Below are 18,453 nucleotides of genomic sequence, written 5' to 3' on the forward strand. Positions count from 1 at the left end.
TCGATGCCAGTGTGCCTGCACTGGCATCCTATAGCAAAGTCTGTCTTTGCGGGACCCACAGTGGAGCTGGCCAGGTTTGCAGGACCCACAGCTGAGCTGACCACTCCTTGCGTTACTTATTACCAAAAGTCAAAGGATCAGCAGGCCATCGGACGACAGTCCTGCAGGTACTCGTCCTGAGTCACCTGAAACGCTCTCAACCGGACCACCTGTAAAACCCGGCCTGGATAGGCTCGCCCGGACGGCGCAGACGCAGTCACCGCCTTAGCGCCCAAGGCTGTCCCGCGGTTGTCAAATCCTCACTCGTCTGACGGGTTGGGCCCGCCGCGCATGCGCGACTCTATACCGGCGCGCCCGCACACGCGCTCCCCGCTTGCCGCGGCGCCTGCGCAGTGGCAGTGAGTGGGCCCCGAGGTCGCGTCTTGCCCAGGTCTCCGAGGTCCCCCAGCGCTCGCTCGCGCGGTCCTGCCACGGCCTTCCCGCTGCCCGCGCCATGGGCCTCAGCTCCGACTCCGGTGTGCGAGGTGAGCCGACTGCGGCCGGTCCCCGCCACCCTTATCCAGACTTTCACCTTGACCATCACAAGGGCAGGCGCAGGCCTGCCGGCCGCTCGCGGGATGCTGGTGCGGGCCGGCATCCCGGCCCTGGACCACTTCCTCGGCCAGCCACGCTGTGGGCAACCAGGCTAGCGGGGCGCAGCCCACGCCGAAACACGCCTGTCCTTCCTGAGACCCTGACATCGGGGACTGGTCACGTCGTAGATGTTTTGCCGACTTTGTAATTCTAGGTAAAGAAACCCAATCCGAGGTTTTCAGTATCCAAGTTTCTTTCGTACTGTGCATCCGGCCGCTGGTGACAGTGATCTGAGAAACCACTGAAAATAGCCTTTTGCCCTAGCGTTAAAAGCAGAAGTTTGTAGAAATCTGACTAGAATTGAATTTGTGAAACTTGGCTAGTGTAAAGTAAGTCCTCGGCGATCAACTGTTAAAATTGTCCACAACCAGTGCGATTTACGTGATTGACTGCCCCGATATAAAACGCCACACCCCAGGGTTTGGTTACTTCTAACCTTTAGTTGAGTACAAGTAAAAACTTAAATTACAGTGAGCCCCACTGATTCATTCAGCAAATAGGGATCATCTATACTGCTCGGTTCTGTAACCATCCCTAACGTGACCAGTCCCCCATGTCAGGGTGTCAGGAAGAACAAGGGTATTTGGGGAGAACTGTACCCCTCTACCCTGGTTGCCCACAGAGTGACTGACTAGGAAAGTGGGACCTTAATTTTATAGTAGTTAGGTTGGCTCTATATACTGGAAAGTTCTACTTAATGTCGACGGAACTGATTGGGCACATAGGAGGGAAAACAACTTTTTTATTTTTAACATTTATTCGTGTGAGCGTGTCTGTACCTGGTGCCATAGCTTGCTTGGAAGTGAATGGATAACTTGTAGGAACTGATTCTCTCCCTGGGTAACTTGTAGGAGCTGATTCTCTTCCATCCTGTGAGTCCCAGGGATCAAACCCAGGTCATGAAGCTTGACCAAAGCCATTATGCTAAAGCCCGTGCAAATAGTTTTAAAATGCTAAAGGCAAAAAGAGATAAGTCTCTGCAAACTTGACTTTAAAGGATACCCATCTGGGGACTCCTTTAAATACATGCACTTTGGTGAGTTTACATTTTCTTGGTGGTTTTTAAAAATCTGTTTCTGTTTGTTTTGTCGTTTTGAGACATGATCTTTCTAGCCCAAGCTAGCCTTGAAATCCTCTTGTGGCAACCTCTGCGGTGCTGAACCCATAGGCCTGCCACCACACCTGGACAAACAATGTTCCAGGCAGTAAGACTATTGCATAAAATAAAGTACTCATTGTAACTTGTGGTGCAACTGTGATTTGTGGTGCAGTTGTGTTAATTTTGTAGGAACACTGTTGCACGCGGGTGACAGAAGATTGCAAAATGTTGTTTTTGTTTGGAACCTGGAATCATATTTTGTAAGCAGACACTAGATCCTGATTTAGATAATAAGCCGTTGAAGATGAAGGAGGTGAATCCCAAGAACTAGTCACAATTTGCAGGCTGGTCTTTCCTGCAGTCGAAAGGTAAGAGTTTAGTTGCCTTAATTTGTGGGCGCAGGGAAGCTCAAAAGTGACTGTCCATTAGTATGTTATTATCTAAGGAATATGAAACTTGTTGGTGAAGCCCCCAATTGGCTTCAACTTGAAGTACTCACCTTTGTTGTGTTGGGTAACTTTTTTTTTTTTAATGTGAAAAACATAGAGATCATTATGAAGACCATAGGGAGAGTCCCAGAGGCCTTACAAGTCTCTTCTACCAGCCTCTTCCACCTCAGAGTTGGACTATAGAATGGCTTGCAAATATCTGCCTCCCCTCTCCCCCCCCCCCCTTTTTTTAAAAAAAAGAAAAAGATTTACTTACCTTTGTGTGTATGGGTGTTCTGCCTGCTTGTATGTTGGTGTGTCATATGCATGAAGTGCCCACAAAGGCCAGAAGGGGGTGTCAGTCAGTAATCCTGGAACTAGTGTTAGCCATGGATGCTGGGAATGGAAGAACCTTGGTCCTCTGGAAAAGAACCCCATGCTCTTAAGTACTGAGCTGTCTCCCCAGCCCCCATAATATACCTTTTAATGTTTGCGTCTTGTGTCTTGTAAAACTGTTGTGGTTTGTTTATTTATTTTTCTTACATAAAGCCTCATTTGGCCTGAGCTACTTCTCACTTGCTGTATAGCAAATGGTCACTTTGAACTCCTGATATCCTCCTGCCCCTGCCTCCTGGGTGCTGGGATTATAGGCATTCGATATCACACCCATTTTATCTGGGGCTAGGGTTTGAACTCAGTGCTTTGTGCCAACAAAGCAAGCAGTGTGTCAATTGAGCCACATCCAGGACCCCCAGAGTTGCATTCCTACTGGTATTTAGTAGTAAAATAAAGTATTGACTTACAGCCAGGTGTGCTTGCAAACACCTGCTAGCTACCTTAGCCCTCTGGAGGCGGAGGCTGGGGAATCAAGAGTTGGAGGCCAGCTTGGGTTATGTAACGTGACTGTCTCAAGAAACAAATACATATTAAAGGGAGAAAGAATGTCTCTATTTGCAGAATTCTGTATATTGGGGAGGGAGAGCCTGGGGTACAGAGGGAACGTGGTTAATAAGTGAGTCTCAGACCAGGACTGGAGTTAGAGAGAGGCAGTGTAGAAGAGATCCTCCCCATGGTCAGCACGGGCTGGCATGGGCACGTACCACTGAGCTCATGGCCGTTTCTGGGAAGTGGCCTTCGCTGCCCACGTATGCAGTCTTGTGATTCTTCCACGTATGCAGTCTTGTGATTCTTGCCCAATAGATGGCCTTTCTGAACTCACTCTTAACACCTCTGCACCTCCCAGAATCCGCTGCCATCTCTTACCCTTCCATGTCCACAAGGCTGACTAAAACCTTCTCCCCTGGACAGCATTGTCTTGTAATTCCTGGAGCTCTTGCCAATGTTTTTTTGTTTGTTTGTTTGTTTGTTTTGTTTTTTAATTGGTTTTGTCCATTTATTTCTTTGAGACAATCCCTGGCCCAGCTAGAACTTTCTGTGTAGAGTAGGCTGGCCTCAGACTCACAGAGATCTGCCTGCCTGCCTCCCAGTGCTGGGTTGAAAATGTGAGCTGTCACACCTGGCAACTGGTTTTTAAAACAAGCTCCACTCTATGTTCTATGCAGCCAAAAAGTTCATCATAATTCACCTTCACCTCTAAAACCAAGAAGCCAGCTAAGACAAATATTCTGCCCCCCACCCCAACCCCGTGTATGTGTGCATGTACGCATGCGTGTCGTATGTTCACACCAACAGAGGTCAATCTCATGTCATTCTCAGATACGTCATTCTCAGGTACCATTCACCTTTTTCTGGGCCACCAGTCCAGGCCTCACTGATGAGGTTAGACTGCCTGGCCTACCCAAGCCCAGAAGATCCATCTGTTGTCACTCACACACTACCTCTAAACCACTTCTTTTGTGTGTGCATGTTTATGTCCACATTCACGCGCGCGCGCGCGCGCGCGTGTGTGTGTGTGTGTGTGTGTGTGGTGCACACGCCTTCCTTTATAACTCTGCACTTTATTTATTGAGCCAGGGTCTTACTTCACCCTGAGCTCATTGATTCTGGCTAGTCTAGCTAACCATCTTACTCTGGGCATCCCTGTCTCTCCTTCCCAAGTGCTGGGGTTACAGGCAGCCACTCAGCCTCCCCAGCCTTTGAGGGTTCTGGGAATCCAGACCCCAGGGCTAGTGTTGCACATCATGGGCTGTATTTGTATTCGCTGCCTACCTCCCCCCAGATTTTTGGGTGTGTGTATGTTCATGCATGCATATGCCCGTGATGTGGAGGGAGGCATACATGTTCCTGGTCCAGGACAGCTCTGTAGAGTCTACTCTTCAGTCATGAAGAATTCAGGTCATCTGGCTTTCCCAGCAAGGGCCCTACCTCACTGAGCTATCCCATCAGCCTCTTAAATAGAAATTCTGGTTTAAGAAATTACTTATACTGAGTGAGTTGAGGAGATGTGGGTCACAACACTAGGTGGAGGTCAGAGGACAACTTATGGGCGTTATCTCCTCCCACTGTGTGGGTCAGGGATCAAACTCAGGGATGAGAACTTGGCAGCAGGTGCCTGGTATCTACTGAGCCATCTTTCCAGCCCTAAGCCTGTACTTCAATGGCTACCTTGCCCTGCCTTCTCCTGTAGCATTTTCTTACCTGGCCTTGTCCCCAGGTTGTAAGGAAGATTTATGTGTTTGTGTTTGCGTGCGCGTTCTTGTCGGTCCCAACCCTGGTCGTGCCAGACACATCACCAATGCCAGCCAGCCTGTTCATACATACATATATATATATATATATATATATATATATATATATATATATATACACTTTTCTTCAGACTCCCTTTATATTTTTCCTGTTCTTTGTATCATAGTATATTCGAATGTTTTGGAAAGTTATTTAATGAATTTTTTTTTCTGAGAAAAAAAATGTACAGGTCCCACCAAGAAACTAGTAAGCAGGTAATGGGGTGTTAGGATTTGGAGCTGTAGCTGGAAGAAGCTGCTGTCTGTGGTGGATGGTTTCTGAACTGGGAAAGAGTAACCTGGTGCATCCCTGGGGTACCTGGGGTACCTGAGGTGCCTGAGGTGCCCTGTGCTGATGCTTTTGGATTTCTGAGTCTGAGAAAGTAAATCTTACATAGGTCTAGAAAAAGCTGTTTGGTGTCGGAACATCAGGGCCATAAAAAGGACAGGTGAAAATGAAGACGAGTTGGTCACCCCTCACGACATACTGCTCACTCAACACTGACTGCCATTTGTGCCAAACCTTGAGGAAGAAAACATAGTGCCCCTCCCCCTCTCCTGGCCCATGCACATTCCGGTTCTGTGGCAGTTGGTAGTGATGGGTAGGTGAAGGTCCCTTGGGCAGAAAATAGTGAAGGGTGAGGTTTCTAAGTCAGAGCAAGGTAACCCTTACAATAAAGCAGACCTGAGGTATCGGCTCTCAAGAGAACTGTAGGCTTAGGAGCACATCCAAGAGAAAGCGGAGGCTATGAAGCAGGCCCCGGGCGGCATGAGGAAGCAGAGAGCACGTTTGCCCGGCGCCAGGCTCTAATCTTCCTTTAATGGTGTTTGTGTAGAAGAAAACAGGTTTGATGGATCTACATGAAAATCCTGCCCTTGAGAACTGTGTATAGCAAAGGAAAGAAGAGAGCCCTGGAGGAGGCAGGAAAGTGCTCACAGTTGGGGAGTGCCAGTTCTGACCCACAGTCTGAAAGGTACCAATAGAGAAGCTAATAAGCCTCCTCCAAAGAGCCCTGTGTCGCTCGCCTCTGACAGGTGTGAGTTTAAGATGAACCCTGCTCTTGAGTGTTCCCCACCTGAAGAGGCTGGACCCACTCGACAGGACGCTTCTGATTGTAGCTGCAGGGCTCTGGGCTCATAGTGGGTTTACTAATCCCAAGAGACAGACCTCTGCCACACTGAATACTCCTATCCTGAAGAGACTAGACCTACCAAATACTGGGTGTTTACTCTCTGATTCTTTCCCCTACAGGCTGGCTTTTGTATTGTTTTTTTATCTCTCTTTTTCCCTTTTTGGTATTTGCCCTGAAGTAGCCAGGGATGTTTGCCACTTTTTGCCTGAAAAGAAAAAAAAACTGATTGAGGCAGTAGCAATAGAGTGATAAAATAGAAACATTTTTCTTCCTTCTGGAAACTAGCAGTTTGTCCCTGATGAGATTAGAAAATTAGAATTTGGGAAGAGGGAAGAATAGAAAACACACACACACACACCCAAGACCTTCTGTAGCTCTGTGAGGCTAAAGCACTCACTTGGAACTGATCCGGTTTGTTTCTCTAGCACACTGGCAGCGCTGGGACACTTGTCAGGGTGGCCGGTGCCCTTTCGAGATGTTTTGGTCACAGCCTATGTGTTGATCCCCGTGGTATCCCTTACATATCCAGGGTGTGCATCTGCTGTGTCCCCTGTGGAATGGCTGCTTTTGTCTGTGTCACCTCCTCTGTCATTTCTTCCCTGGTCAAAAAAATCTGGAGAAGGTAAAAGTTGATTTGGGATTTGTTTTATAAAGCCATCCTATATATTAACTATGGTAACATGAGAAAAGAGCATAGATTTAATGCCTTAAAGCAACTTAATGCCAGCCACTTGTTCTCTCAGGGCATTTGAAGTTTGTAGGGATCGTTAAAATATCAGGAGGCGGAGGCTGGCCTCCGTTCCAGCAAATGGGCATCAGGGGTGGGGTAATTAATAATTTACCTGCAAAATAAGTTCCTGAAGAAAAAAAAAAAGACCTAAGATCACAGCATTCAAGGAACTGTGTGGTGTTAATTTAGGAGAGGGGCTCTGTAGCTGCCTTTTGAACTTATATTGCAGTGTCAGCAGACATTATGAGAGTGAGGTTTCTATCCTTTGAGGTCCGATGTCCAAGGTTGGCCTCAGACTCTTCCATCCTTAATTGCCGGTGACTTCCCATTGGACCTAGCTGCTCCCTGCATTCTTCGTGGAAAAGGAAAGCTAGGAGTCAGGCAGATCACAGTAAATTACAGCTCAGTGTGAACAATGACTTCAAGATTAATTTACACAGAATGCATAGGTACGAACCATCCTGGTGGCTGGGGGTATAGAGGCAGAGCATTTTGTCTAACACACTCGAAGCCTTGGGTTGGATCCCAGTACTATAAAAAAGAGAAATCTTCCTGTTGAGGTGAAAGATTTGAAGCCGTCCAGTGACCCCTGGTCATACGGCACCTGAGAACCAGAAAACACTAGTTAATGTTTCTTTTAGATGTCATAGCTTGAAGAAATGGAAATGACCCAGGATAGAACACAGTCTAAATTTCTTTGTGGAGAAAAACGCCACTGTGGCTGCAAATAGAGTCCATGGACTTAGAGTGTGCCCGTTAGCACCACTGGATGGGAGCTGTATAACGGCAGGACCGAGATGGAAGGGGTTAGCATGGGCATGGACCCGTCAGGACTGAGCTCAGCTTTGGTTTGTGTAGGGACCATTACCTCCATCCCACCTGTGAGGAGTTTGACTAAAGACCCTATGGAAGCATCCTGGCATCCTAGGGTCCCCAATAGCTTTGGGATTGGCTGTGATGATTACCCCAGGGCTTTATTTGGTAGTCTGGGAACTTCAGACACTGAAGAGGTGATTGAGGAAGTGCTAGGAAACAGTCCAGTGGGTTTATCCAGACCCTGTTTGACATCTTCCTCCAGCCCCTCCATGCTAGGACCAGACAAGTTAGGCTGAGACTAACCAGATAACACAGACCTTGGCTTCTGCCTGGAGCCAGGGTGATCACTAAGCGCCTGGGTTTCTAAGGAGTCTTTAGATGCAGAAAGAGTAGATGCACGGCGTGATAGTCCAACAGTTTCTTATTCTCATCAGGCAATCGAATAGTAATGTTTTGCTTAAAATGAAGTTTTAGGAACTCTAGAAAGAAATTAGAAATATGGAATTTATTGAATGTTTCAAGTGAGACTATATTTTAGAGAGAAGGCAATTTGCAAATCTCCCGTGGCCTTTCTTTTTTTTTAGATTATTTATTTATTTATTATTTGTACACTGTCGCTGTCTCCAGACACCCATATGAGGGCATCAGATCTCATTGCAGATGGTTGTGAGCCACCATGTGGTTGCTGGGATTTGAACTCATGACCTCTAGAAGAACAGTCAGTGCTCTTAAACGCTGAGCCATCTCACCAGCCCTCCCGTGGCCTTTCAATCAGACCTAGGGCCAGCCGTGCCAGGCAGATCTGGGGATGCCCGGTGATGGGGAGGTTACAGGCGGTTCTTTGTCTTGTCTAGATCTGGTTCTCTTTGTGTTGATGTAGAGTTGCATTGGTTTTCGGTTAAAGCATCTCAAAGCCACTGAATGGTTTTGCTCTTTAAATAAACTCACTTTGCTCATGGCATCACCTCTTGATCTGTTTTCTTTATAACCTCAGTCTTATTTTTCGGATTTTGTTTTTCTCTTCTTTAAGCAGTTGGTCCTTGCAGGTGCACATGCTGCTGAAAAGGTAGATGAACATGTGAGATTCATCAAAGATGATCAAGCCCTGCTGTCCCTTTTTTGTCTTGGGGAAGGGAAAATAATCTTTGGGTTTTCCCTCTTTTATACAAACTTAGCTGTCCACTCAGTAGTAAAAACACATCTGTGTTGGTAAGAGCTGTGGAAAGCAAGCCGTGGGAAAAGAATAGCTACACCACTGTGTCGGGTTCCTTTATTAACACTGAAAAGCTGTATCAGACTCGTAAGATGGCTTAGCAGGCAAAGGTGCTACCACCAAGGTTGAAAACCTGAGTTAGATTTCCAGGACCCATGTGATGCGGGAGAGAACCAACTGCCAGAAGTTGCCCTCTGACTTCAGAATGTGTGGTGTGAGCACCCACAACCTGCACATAACGAGGACATGTGATCTTAAGCGTCGTGTGTTTGTCAGGTTTCACAAGCAGTCTGTCTCCCTCCCTTGCCTGTTGCAGTTGAGTGGATCGCGGCCGTTACCTTTGCTGCTGGCACAGCCGCTCTGGGTTACCTGGCGTACAAAAAGTTCTACGCGAAAGAGAATCGCACCAAAGCTATGGTGAATCTGCAGATCCAGAAAGACAACCCGAAGGTGGTGCATGCCTTCGACATGGAGGATCTGGGGGATAAGGCCGTGTACTGCCGATGCTGGAGGTCTAAAAAGGTAAGAGCTCGGCCAGCATGACGCTGTGAGAGGCTGGTAGAAAACCTTCTTCCGACTTGTGGAGTCTGTTCCTCCCTGGGTCTCACATCCCGCTTTCTGTTTGTTCGAGACAAGGCCTTACCAGGTAGCTCAGGCTGGCCTCAGACTCATCATCCTGCTGCCTTTGCTAGGATTGCCGGCTCACACCAGCACACACAGCTTTTCATACTCTTGTGGATTGTATGTTCTATCATGTACAGCTGTCATAATGTGAACTCGCATCATACCCTCACTGAATTAAGCCGAGGAACCATCTTGTTCTTTGACTGTCTCTTGGGATTTCTTCCCCAAGGGGATCTCTGGAGGAAAGTCTGCAGTCTGGGCACAATAAGAAACAGACAGCAAAGTGTGTGTGAGAGACAGGATCTCGCTGTGCAGCTGGGAGCTTACAGAGGGTCACTCTTTAGTTAGGCTGGCCCTGCACTGGTGTCAGCCTTCCTGCTTGGCTCCTGAGTGTGGATTATAGGTGTGTAGCACCTCACCTGGCTCAGACTTCCTACTGCTAAGTATCCTAGGCAGTCTTGTAACTGCAGTTCCTGTAACTAAATACCCGGCAGTATGGAAGAGTTGTCTGTGACTCCTGCAGGCTCTAGATGTGGACACTGGGACCCTCTCTCTAAGCATGTTGACAGGGTGATTCACTGGGTGACCTCAGAATGTCAGCTGTCCGGAGAGACCCAGTGCTAACACTGAGTGTGCTGCTCTTCACATTCATGGAAAACAGATTTCCAAGGCTTAAGGGGCCAGGCCTGTGAGCTGGGAGCACAGGTGGTGGCGGGCCAGGCCTGTGAGCTGGGAGTACAGGTGGTGGCGGGCCAGGCCTGTGAGCTGGGAGTACAGGTGGTGGCGGGCCAGGCCTGTGAGCTGGGAGCACAGGTGGTGGCGGGCCAGGCCTGTGAGCTGGGAGTACAGGTGGTGGCAGGCCAGGCCTGTGAGCTGGGAGTACAGGTGGTGGCAGGGAGCTTACCTGAAACCATGAGTCTGGTCTCTTGGTCTAAAGAGAGAAAGAAAGATTTTCTTTAAATGCCATTAAATTGCAGTATGATGGAGACTTACCATAGCAAAACGCTGTCCTGGATCATGGGTCAAAAACATGGAAGGGCTATGTTAGATCTAGTAGAAAGTATGTTTAGGGGAGTATTTAATTTTTTAATTTTCGATTTTTTAATAATATTTGTGTGTGTGTGTGTGTGTGTGTGTCTGTGTGTGTGTCTGTGTGTGTGTCTGTGTGTGTGTGTGTGTGTGTGTTGTTATAGTCTCCTGCGGACAAACAAGGACCTGCAGCGGCCAGAGGTATCACATATCCTGGAGCTTGAGTTTTAGAAAGTGCCCAGCATGAGTGCTGGGGGCTAGAATTGCAGCTCAGGTCTTCTGCAGGAGCAGTGCACACACACCTGCCTGCTGAGCCCTCTCTGCAGCCCTGTGGGGAGGGAGGGTCCACAATTTAGTCTTTACTTACCATGCTGAGAAATGGGCTGCTGGGCCATGTCATGAGCCCATGTCATCATATTCTGTTGTTTACCGCCCCCACTGTCCTCCGTCACCTCTTCCTGGTCCCCTGTCTAAGCCCTAAGAGTGCCCCTTTCAGCTTTAATATCATGTGGCTCCTAGGCCACTCTTCTGCTCCGCTCCTCCCACCCTTCGTCCCCATCATTGTCCCTAGAAAGTATATTTCAGGAAGCATGTCTAGTAGCTTGGTGCTGTGTGGTCCAGCAAAACAGCTTGTCAGATGTCACTGTGTCCCACGATGGCCTGAGGTGGACATGGAATGTGAGCCGTAGGTTCCTTGAGCTACTAGGACATAATCTCTCAGTGTTCTGTAGACTAGTCTTGCTGTAAAAGGTATGCCTACAGTAGGCTCCATTCTTGCTGCTCGCTAAAACATAGGAAGTAAAAATGCAGAGTCTTCCCCCAGTCACAGGAGCTCTGCAGCCAGTGATGTTAAGTGTAAATTCCCTAAGTGTTCACATGCAAACATCAGTGTCCCGGGAGCCCAGTGTGCGGTTCTGGTGCTTTGGTAATTAGGAGTGCTCATGCCGGGGGCTAAAGTTTCTGAGAGTTAGACTGTGTCTGGGAAATGGGAGACACATGCACAAGCACTTGCAAGTCCTAGGAACGCTTTCTCAAACTGTGCAAGTAAGCCGTCCTGAGGAAGGGGGTGGGTGAGGACTCAGGCCCTCCAGGGATGAGTTCATGAGGAGACTCTGTATGAGAACTTCCCCTTATGGTTTGACGTTATGACACAGTAGGATGCTGGCTGTGGAAATGGGGAGAAATGGACAGGACCAGTAGGAAACAGTGACTTCTTTAATGACTTGTTTTCATTAGTTCTAATTATATATGTGTGTGTGTGTGTGTGTGTGCGCGCGCGTTCGTGCATGCATGCATGCATGTGTGCGTGTGTGTATTGGTGCCCCTGGAGCTAGAGTTTGACAGTTGCCAGCCGCCTGACGTAGACACTGAGAACCAAACTCAGGTCCTCTGGGAGAGCAGCACACACTGGCAGTGACTAAGGAGGGACTACAGGATCTAAGTGTGTGGTTTAAAGGGATCCAAGCCTTCAACAGAAACAGGCAACTCTGGTTTGAAAGCCTATGTGTGCACAGTGTTGCTGAGGAGTTGAGGTGCAAGTGGGTTTGAGGTGAGGTTGCGTGGAGATGTGCAACAGGCCCTCACGTAGGGACACGGTGGCAGCAGAAGCCACCAGAACTGGTGAGTCCAGGCGGACCTGATAAGAATCAGAGATGAGATCTCCAAGAGTGTTCTGCACTTGGACAGCGCAGAGTCAGGAGATGGGACGGGCCTGGGGGAGAAGTGACGAGAGAGCGTCTGAGTGGGAAGGAGAGGGACTGACTGGGCTTTGGTGCTGAGCGGCCCAGCCCCACTGCCCGGGGAGTAGGTGGTGATGGAGACACCCTTGGAGTAAGTAATTAGCTGACCCTTTGCTGCCGTTTTCACAGAATAGTTAAAACTCTACATCCAAGTCAGAGAAAGCCTGTGTTGCCGAAAAACCAATGCGACAAGTCTGAGCTTCTCTCCATGAGAGGAGACAGGGAAACGGGTCACAGAAGTAGGAGGGAGGAAACAACCTTGCACTGACGAGTCCCATAAAGTAAATATGGACTTTGTAGAGCTGAGATCTCAGTGGCTCAGGATGACTCAAGAATAGGCAAAGCCAGTGCTCTAAACCCCCATTAAGCTGTGCGAATAGTCCAAAGCCTCCCCCAGGACGACTCCTCAGCCTCACAGTTAAGACCAGGAATGCCAGGCCCGTTTCCAGTACAGCTCTCAGCTCTGTAGCTCCAGTTCTAGGAATCTGACGCCCTCTCTGGCCTTCACGGACACTGCACACACACGGTGCACTGACAGACATGGACACAAAGTAGACATACGCATAAAATACAAATCATTTTTTTTTTTTTAAAAAAAGTCTGCCATGACTCAGGGGGCTCCCTGATTCGTTTTATTAGCACAGCAAAAGCAAGCCTGGGTCCTGCAGAAGTTGCTCTGGGAAATACTGGCATAAATTAGCTTGTCCCTCTCTCTGACTAAAGACACAACAATGTCACTTGTGCCTATGATGTGGGATTTGTAAAAATGAATGGACATTGGAAATCATATTTCCGGAAGAAAATGTCTCCATGAACCACATGAAAGGGAAAAACACCAGGGGTGAGGGTAAGCAAATTGATTTTTTTTTCTTATTTTTGGAAACAGGATTTCATGCAGCCTAGGCTGGCCTTCAACTTTTTGTTTTGTTTTGTTTTGTTTTTTAACTTACTCACTTTACATCCTCATAGGTAGCAGATGTCCAGCTTGACCTTCATGTGGGTCCTGAACAACTGGCGTAGGGGCATCCCAAAAGCTGTGGCCTTTAACTCTTGAGCCTCCTGCCTCTGCCTCTCAGGTGTTGGCATTGCAGGTGTGTATCGCCACACCCGACTACAAATTGATTTTAATACAATAAACTTGAACTCTTGCAAATGGAGCCATGGGCATAATTGTGGGTAGAGTACCTGCCTGGTATGCACAAAACCTGGGATTCAACCCTCAGCATACCTCGATGATGATGATGGTGATGATGGTGATGATGATGATGATGATACAGTAGGCGTAGGTCAGTAGAACTGTAGCCAGTAAGTAAGTGGTCAGGCCACAGCCTTAGCCTGCGTCAGCCTGCATCACCAGACGTAGGAGGGAGGTTCAAATAGCAGTGGATATTTTCCTCCTGTCTGTTTCTTCCTCCTGCTCAGTGAAGTACGTGTCCTAGCCAAGAGAAATGCAAGCTCTGGTGTGTGGGAATTAGGTGTCACTGCCCCTCTGCCAGGCACAGACTGCTGTGGAGATTAGACATCTCACAGTCTCTCTCTCTCTTCCTAGTTCCCGTTCTGTGATGGGGCTCACATAAAGCACAACGAAGAGACTGGCGACAACGTGGGACCTCTGATCATCAAGAAGAAAGAAACTTAATGGACAGTTGCGAGGCTGCACCCCAGCGTGTTGTGATGTCACCCGATCATTTAATTAGAATGGCACCCAACCCACCGTCCGATTGGCCTCCCCGGGTTCTAGATGTGGTTGGTACTTGCAAATCGCAGCTTACATTTTCATGGCATCGGCCTTGCTATCGAAACATTTTGGTGCACATTTGTTGAAAGAAGAAGAAGAAAAAGAAAGGCTAAACCAACCTCATGCTATATGGGTTATTTTGGTCTTGTAAGGATCCGTTCCTTTAAAATAATGGTCTTAGAATATAGTTGTATCTTGAGGTTAAAGTATTAAATTATTCCAAAATCATGTACATGTACACTGTACTTGTCCGTTTAAGGGGAAATCTTTTCTTATTCGTTAACTTGGAAAGTAATGGGGTGTGATGAAGTTGCATTGATTTCTTACACCGGAGGAGAACCCTGCCGTGAGCCTGCCTCTCCTTCTGGTTGAGGTCATGGCATGGATTCAGCCTGTGTGCTTTCATGTGTTCAGTCAGAGTTAACCGAATATTGTTCTTAAACTCCTCGCCCGGGTCACCAATAAAGGGGCAACAACTTCTTTTGTGTTCATCTCTGTGGATATGTAATTGATCCACTGTAGACACCACTGGCAGAAATCTAGGCCACAGTGATGTGGGTTAAGTAATCACAAAGATTGTTGGAGAGATGGCTCTGGATTGTGTACCCACAAAAAAGCCAGGCAGGCATGGGGGCTTGCCTGTAATCCGAACACTTGACAGGCAAAGGTGAGGATCACCAGAACAAGCCGACTACACCAGCCATAATTGATGAAGTCTGTGTTGAACAAGAGACCCCACCTCAGTAAATAAAATGGAGGGCTATACGGGAAGCCACTGTTAGCAACCGCAGGCCTCCACTTGAGCACACACATGCAGTGTTAAAGAGCACCACCAGCCCAAGAACAGAAGGACACCAGACGGACGCCATCGATGAGGGTTAGACACCCACAGTCAAGTATACTGACCTCAGAGTCACACAGCCTCTGAGAGTGACAACTTTCCATCAAAAGCATAGGGAGCTTTTATTTCCCACTGGGGATAATCAATCAGGTGCATGGCTTAAGTTAGTAAAGAAACTCTCTGAGGATGAAACGGACCGCCCTTTCTTTTCTACTATACAATCTTTGTCTTACAAAGGCTTGAAGGCATGCCTTAATTAATATCCAATGGCTGCTCTCTGCCTGAGCGCCCGAGGCTCCAAGAATCTTCCTCATTTGACCACCCGAGCCACTGCTGAACAGCATGCTGTCGTCTCTGTTCCATTTACTGATCTCAAGCAAGGCCACTTGGCTTCTCAGCCTTTGAAGTGTGTGAATGTTGTGTGTTTGTGTAGAGTGTGTGCTCACATGTAGATGCCAGAGATCTCTCATTGATTTGGCTGTGTCCAGGTTCCAGATGCTCTAACTCCAGATGCGCCTAGCTTTTATGGAGCTTGGGGGGCCCAGTCCTCGTGCAAACGCAGCAGGCACTTAATCCTCTAAGCCTTGTCCCCGGCCTGTTTCTCAGCCTTTAAATGAACAGATTGGACTAACTGACCCTATCAGGGTTTGTCTCCAAATTTTAGATCAATGTAAATTTGGTGGCTGTCCTGGAAGAGGAAACTGCTGCCCTCTTGGACTTTACTTTCTGCATCAAGATCTTGAGTTCACCTAGAGTTTCCAGCGTGAGGAGCCATGTTTAGAGATATGGTGACATCTGTCCGACAGATGGCCTTGTCTACACCCATAACTGACTGTCACAATTTATGATACAACATACAAGATAGGCTTTTAATTATGGCACTGTACGATAAGGGTGATTTCATAAGTGATAACTGCTTCCAAATAGTTGGAAGATATTTTTTTACCCATTACGGTGGCACTTGGCTTTAAGAGAAACACAGACTAAGGTCCCCAGTTAGTTGTATAAGTGGCGTAGGCTCTCTTTGTTTGTATAGGTTAGTTGTCAAGATTTATTTATTAGAGACGGTCTTACTGTGTAGCTCAGGCTGGCTTTGAACACAGACTCTGCCTCAGCCTCTCTCATGCTAGAGATGCAGGCCTAAGCTACCACAGGGCACCTCACCCTGATGGGCAGAACCGCTTCACCTCACAGCTTTTTAAATAGACGTGATGGTGCTAAGCAAGACATTTGTCCCCAGATTATGACCAAGGACAAATTTTTAGCTATCCAGGAAGGAAAAATAGTAAGAAAAAGTTACCAGTATGAGTTTGCTTTTTATTCTAAAACTATACCAGCATCTATGCTACTGAAGTATCCTTCAATGAAATGGTGGTCGTAGTATCAACTCCTTTAAGTATTTTTCTTGACAAAATAAGAAGGTGGCAGCCATAGATTGTCCCTATGAAGTCATAAAGTCTTAAGATGCACCAAGCCAAGGTCCCGTCTAAAGTTCTAGAATGTGTTTGTTATTAAGATGTTGACGCACTCGGATGCTTGACTAAACTTTCAAACCTGATAGCTCAGCACGGGTTCATGGGAAATTAGTAACAGCTTTGAATGCTTTAGACCTCTGCTCCAGTTACCACCATGGGTCCAAACCAAGGGCAGTTCTGCAAGACCGTAGGTGATGACCGTACTGTTTTTTTGAAGAAAGATCCCAAAGGATGAATTTCCATTAAGCAGCCACCTTTCCCAAGCAAAGGGGCTTAAGGACTCTGGGCTCAGAGTCAGCTTAGGGGCGTCCATCCCATGTGCAAGGGTCAGGGTTCAATCATGAGTACCACAGTTTGTCTCAAAGATCCATAGAGGGGTTGCGCACAGGAATAAATTAGCTGAAATCGCCAGGATTGCTGTAGAAAGCAAAGATGAGTAAGATTTTCCCATCCGTCAGTAGGACTGCCGACTAGAGATTGCTGCCTGTAGTGTGACCTCCTGTGTGTTAGTTGCCTTTCTCCTTGCTATGACAAAAATAGACAACAAAAAATAACTTGAGGAAGGTTTGGGGGTCCAGTCCACTATGAGAGAAATTATGAAGCAGCTTGGTCACATGGCATCCACAGTCGGGAAGCAGCAAACAGATACAGGTGCTCAGTTTACTGGTTTCTTTTCAGCTCATCAGGGACCCCAGGCCATAGAATGGTGTCATTTGTTGAAAAGATCTTGCCATCTCAGCTGAGTCTAGAACCCCACCTCAGGGACAGATCCAGAGGTGTCCGTTAGGCAGATCTCCATCCTGTCAGCTTGACAGTCGTTATTAACCATTAACGTAATTAATCCCTGCACAACAACGAAAGCCATTCCACATCAGACATGCTGGGAGAATACCAGGCCGGCCTTGTGTCAGAAAGACAGGTACTCCTCCCTGACAGTACCTCTGTGTCTCTGGTGATAGAGTGGTCCTCATACTTCCGATCCATCCTAACAGAAGGACAACCAGAACTCTTACCAAGGCTTCGGATGAATCGACAAGAGTTGTATAGATTTCCCAGATTATCATTTATTATTCCCATGTGGGAATGATGTGTGCGTGGTATGTGGAGATGGGAACCGTCACGTGGCTCTGGGGATCTAACACAAGGCCAGCACTTGGCTTCGGGCAGGTATGTTACCTGCCGTGTCATCTCACTGGCTCCCGGTTTTTTCTTTCTTCTTTTTTTTTTTTTGACATTTATTAGTGTTTACTAGGTACTAGAATGTTTTATTTATTTTTATTTTATTTTATTTTTTTTTTGGTTTTTCGAGACAGGGTTTCTCTGTATAGCCCGGGCTGTCCTGGAACTCACTCTGTAGACCAGGCTAGCCTTGAACTCTCGAACTCAGAAATCCGCCTGCCTCTGCCTCCCAAGTGCTGGGATTAAAGGCGTGCGCCACCACCGCCCGGCGCTCCCGGTTTTTTCATTGAGAATGATTTTTATCATCGACTGCCCGCTTATGACTTGGGGAAAAGTTGTTATCAACTTGATCACAACCATCACAAGCCCAAATTGACTCTTTTGGGTGAGGAGGCAGCGACTCATCTACTGTAAGACACAATCTCTTACCCTGTCTGTCTCTGCGAGCAATGCTTTTTTTTCTTGGGTTTATTTAGGTTTGTTTTCTTTCTTGTTATTTTGCTTGTTTGTTTTCTTTTGTGTTTGTTGAGCCAGGATCTCCCTATGTAGCCCTGTCTTCGAACTCCCAATCCTCCTGCCTCTGCACAAGCACACACACACACACACACACACACACACGCACACACACACACACACACACAGCATCCCCACTCAGAATCCTTGTTCTTCCGTCTTTATTGGCACAACCTGGCTACATGTTCAGCTCATTATTGTGACTTTAAATTTCTCCGCCTTCATGTTTCCAACACACCAGTCCCATTGTGGACTCTTCTGAGAATTTTATTTTTATCCCTCAGAACCCTGCAAGTCAGATGATTTTGGGTTCCTTCTTGGCTTCAGTCTTGGCTCTGAGCGCCACCTAGTGTACAGACTCTGCTACTGACAACACCAAACCCTAACTTAACCACTCCTCTGGTTGGATACTGAGCTTGTGTTTCCTCCCTCCCTTCCTAGCCCCCACCCCACCCAAAAGCAGAGTCACTTTCAGCAGCTGACATTTGTGACTTCCCTGTGGTTTGGACATCTGGTTTTGGAAAATCACCTGTAGTGTTCTTAATCCCTGAGGGAAAAGTTTTAAATTTTTGGTCC

At 47.4% G+C, this 18,453-nt stretch overlaps 1 protein-coding gene across 1 annotated transcript; it reads left to right on the top strand.

Annotated features, from left to right (window-relative positions):
• The first annotated feature begins 402 nt into the window (after positions 1-402).
• Cisd1 (CDGSH iron sulfur domain 1) lies at positions 403-14,349 on the top strand. The gene is made up of 3 exons (XM_028780286.1): positions 403-524; positions 9,056-9,261; positions 13,681-14,349. Exons 1-3 carry the CDS (start codon positions 494-496, stop codon positions 13,768-13,770), a joined length of 327 nt encoding a protein of 108 aa, XP_028636119.1. The 5' UTR covers positions 403-493; the 3' UTR covers positions 13,771-14,349.
• The last annotated feature ends 4,104 nt before the right edge of the window (positions 14,350-18,453 follow it).

Source organism: Grammomys surdaster, unplaced genomic scaffold (genome assembly GCF_004785775.1).
Source record: "Grammomys surdaster isolate TR1022 unplaced genomic scaffold, NIH_TR_1.0 367, whole genome shotgun sequence".
Taxonomy (NCBI): Eukaryota; Metazoa; Chordata; class Mammalia; order Rodentia; family Muridae; genus Grammomys; species Grammomys surdaster.

What these genes read in the sequence shown, in the direction of transcription:
- Cisd1 (XM_028780286.1), top strand. Translation starts at nt 494, where the DNA reads ATGGGCCTCAGCTCCGACTCCGGTGTGCGAG. An exon ending in CTCCGACTCCGGTGTGCGAG is followed by an intron (nt 525 to 9,055) that starts GTGAGCCGACTG and finishes TGCCTGTTGCAG; the next exon opens with TTGAGTGGATCGCGGCCGTT. An exon ending in GATGCTGGAGGTCTAAAAAG is followed by an intron (nt 9,262 to 13,680) that starts GTAAGAGCTCGG and finishes CTCTCTTCCTAG; the next exon opens with TTCCCGTTCTGTGATGGGGC.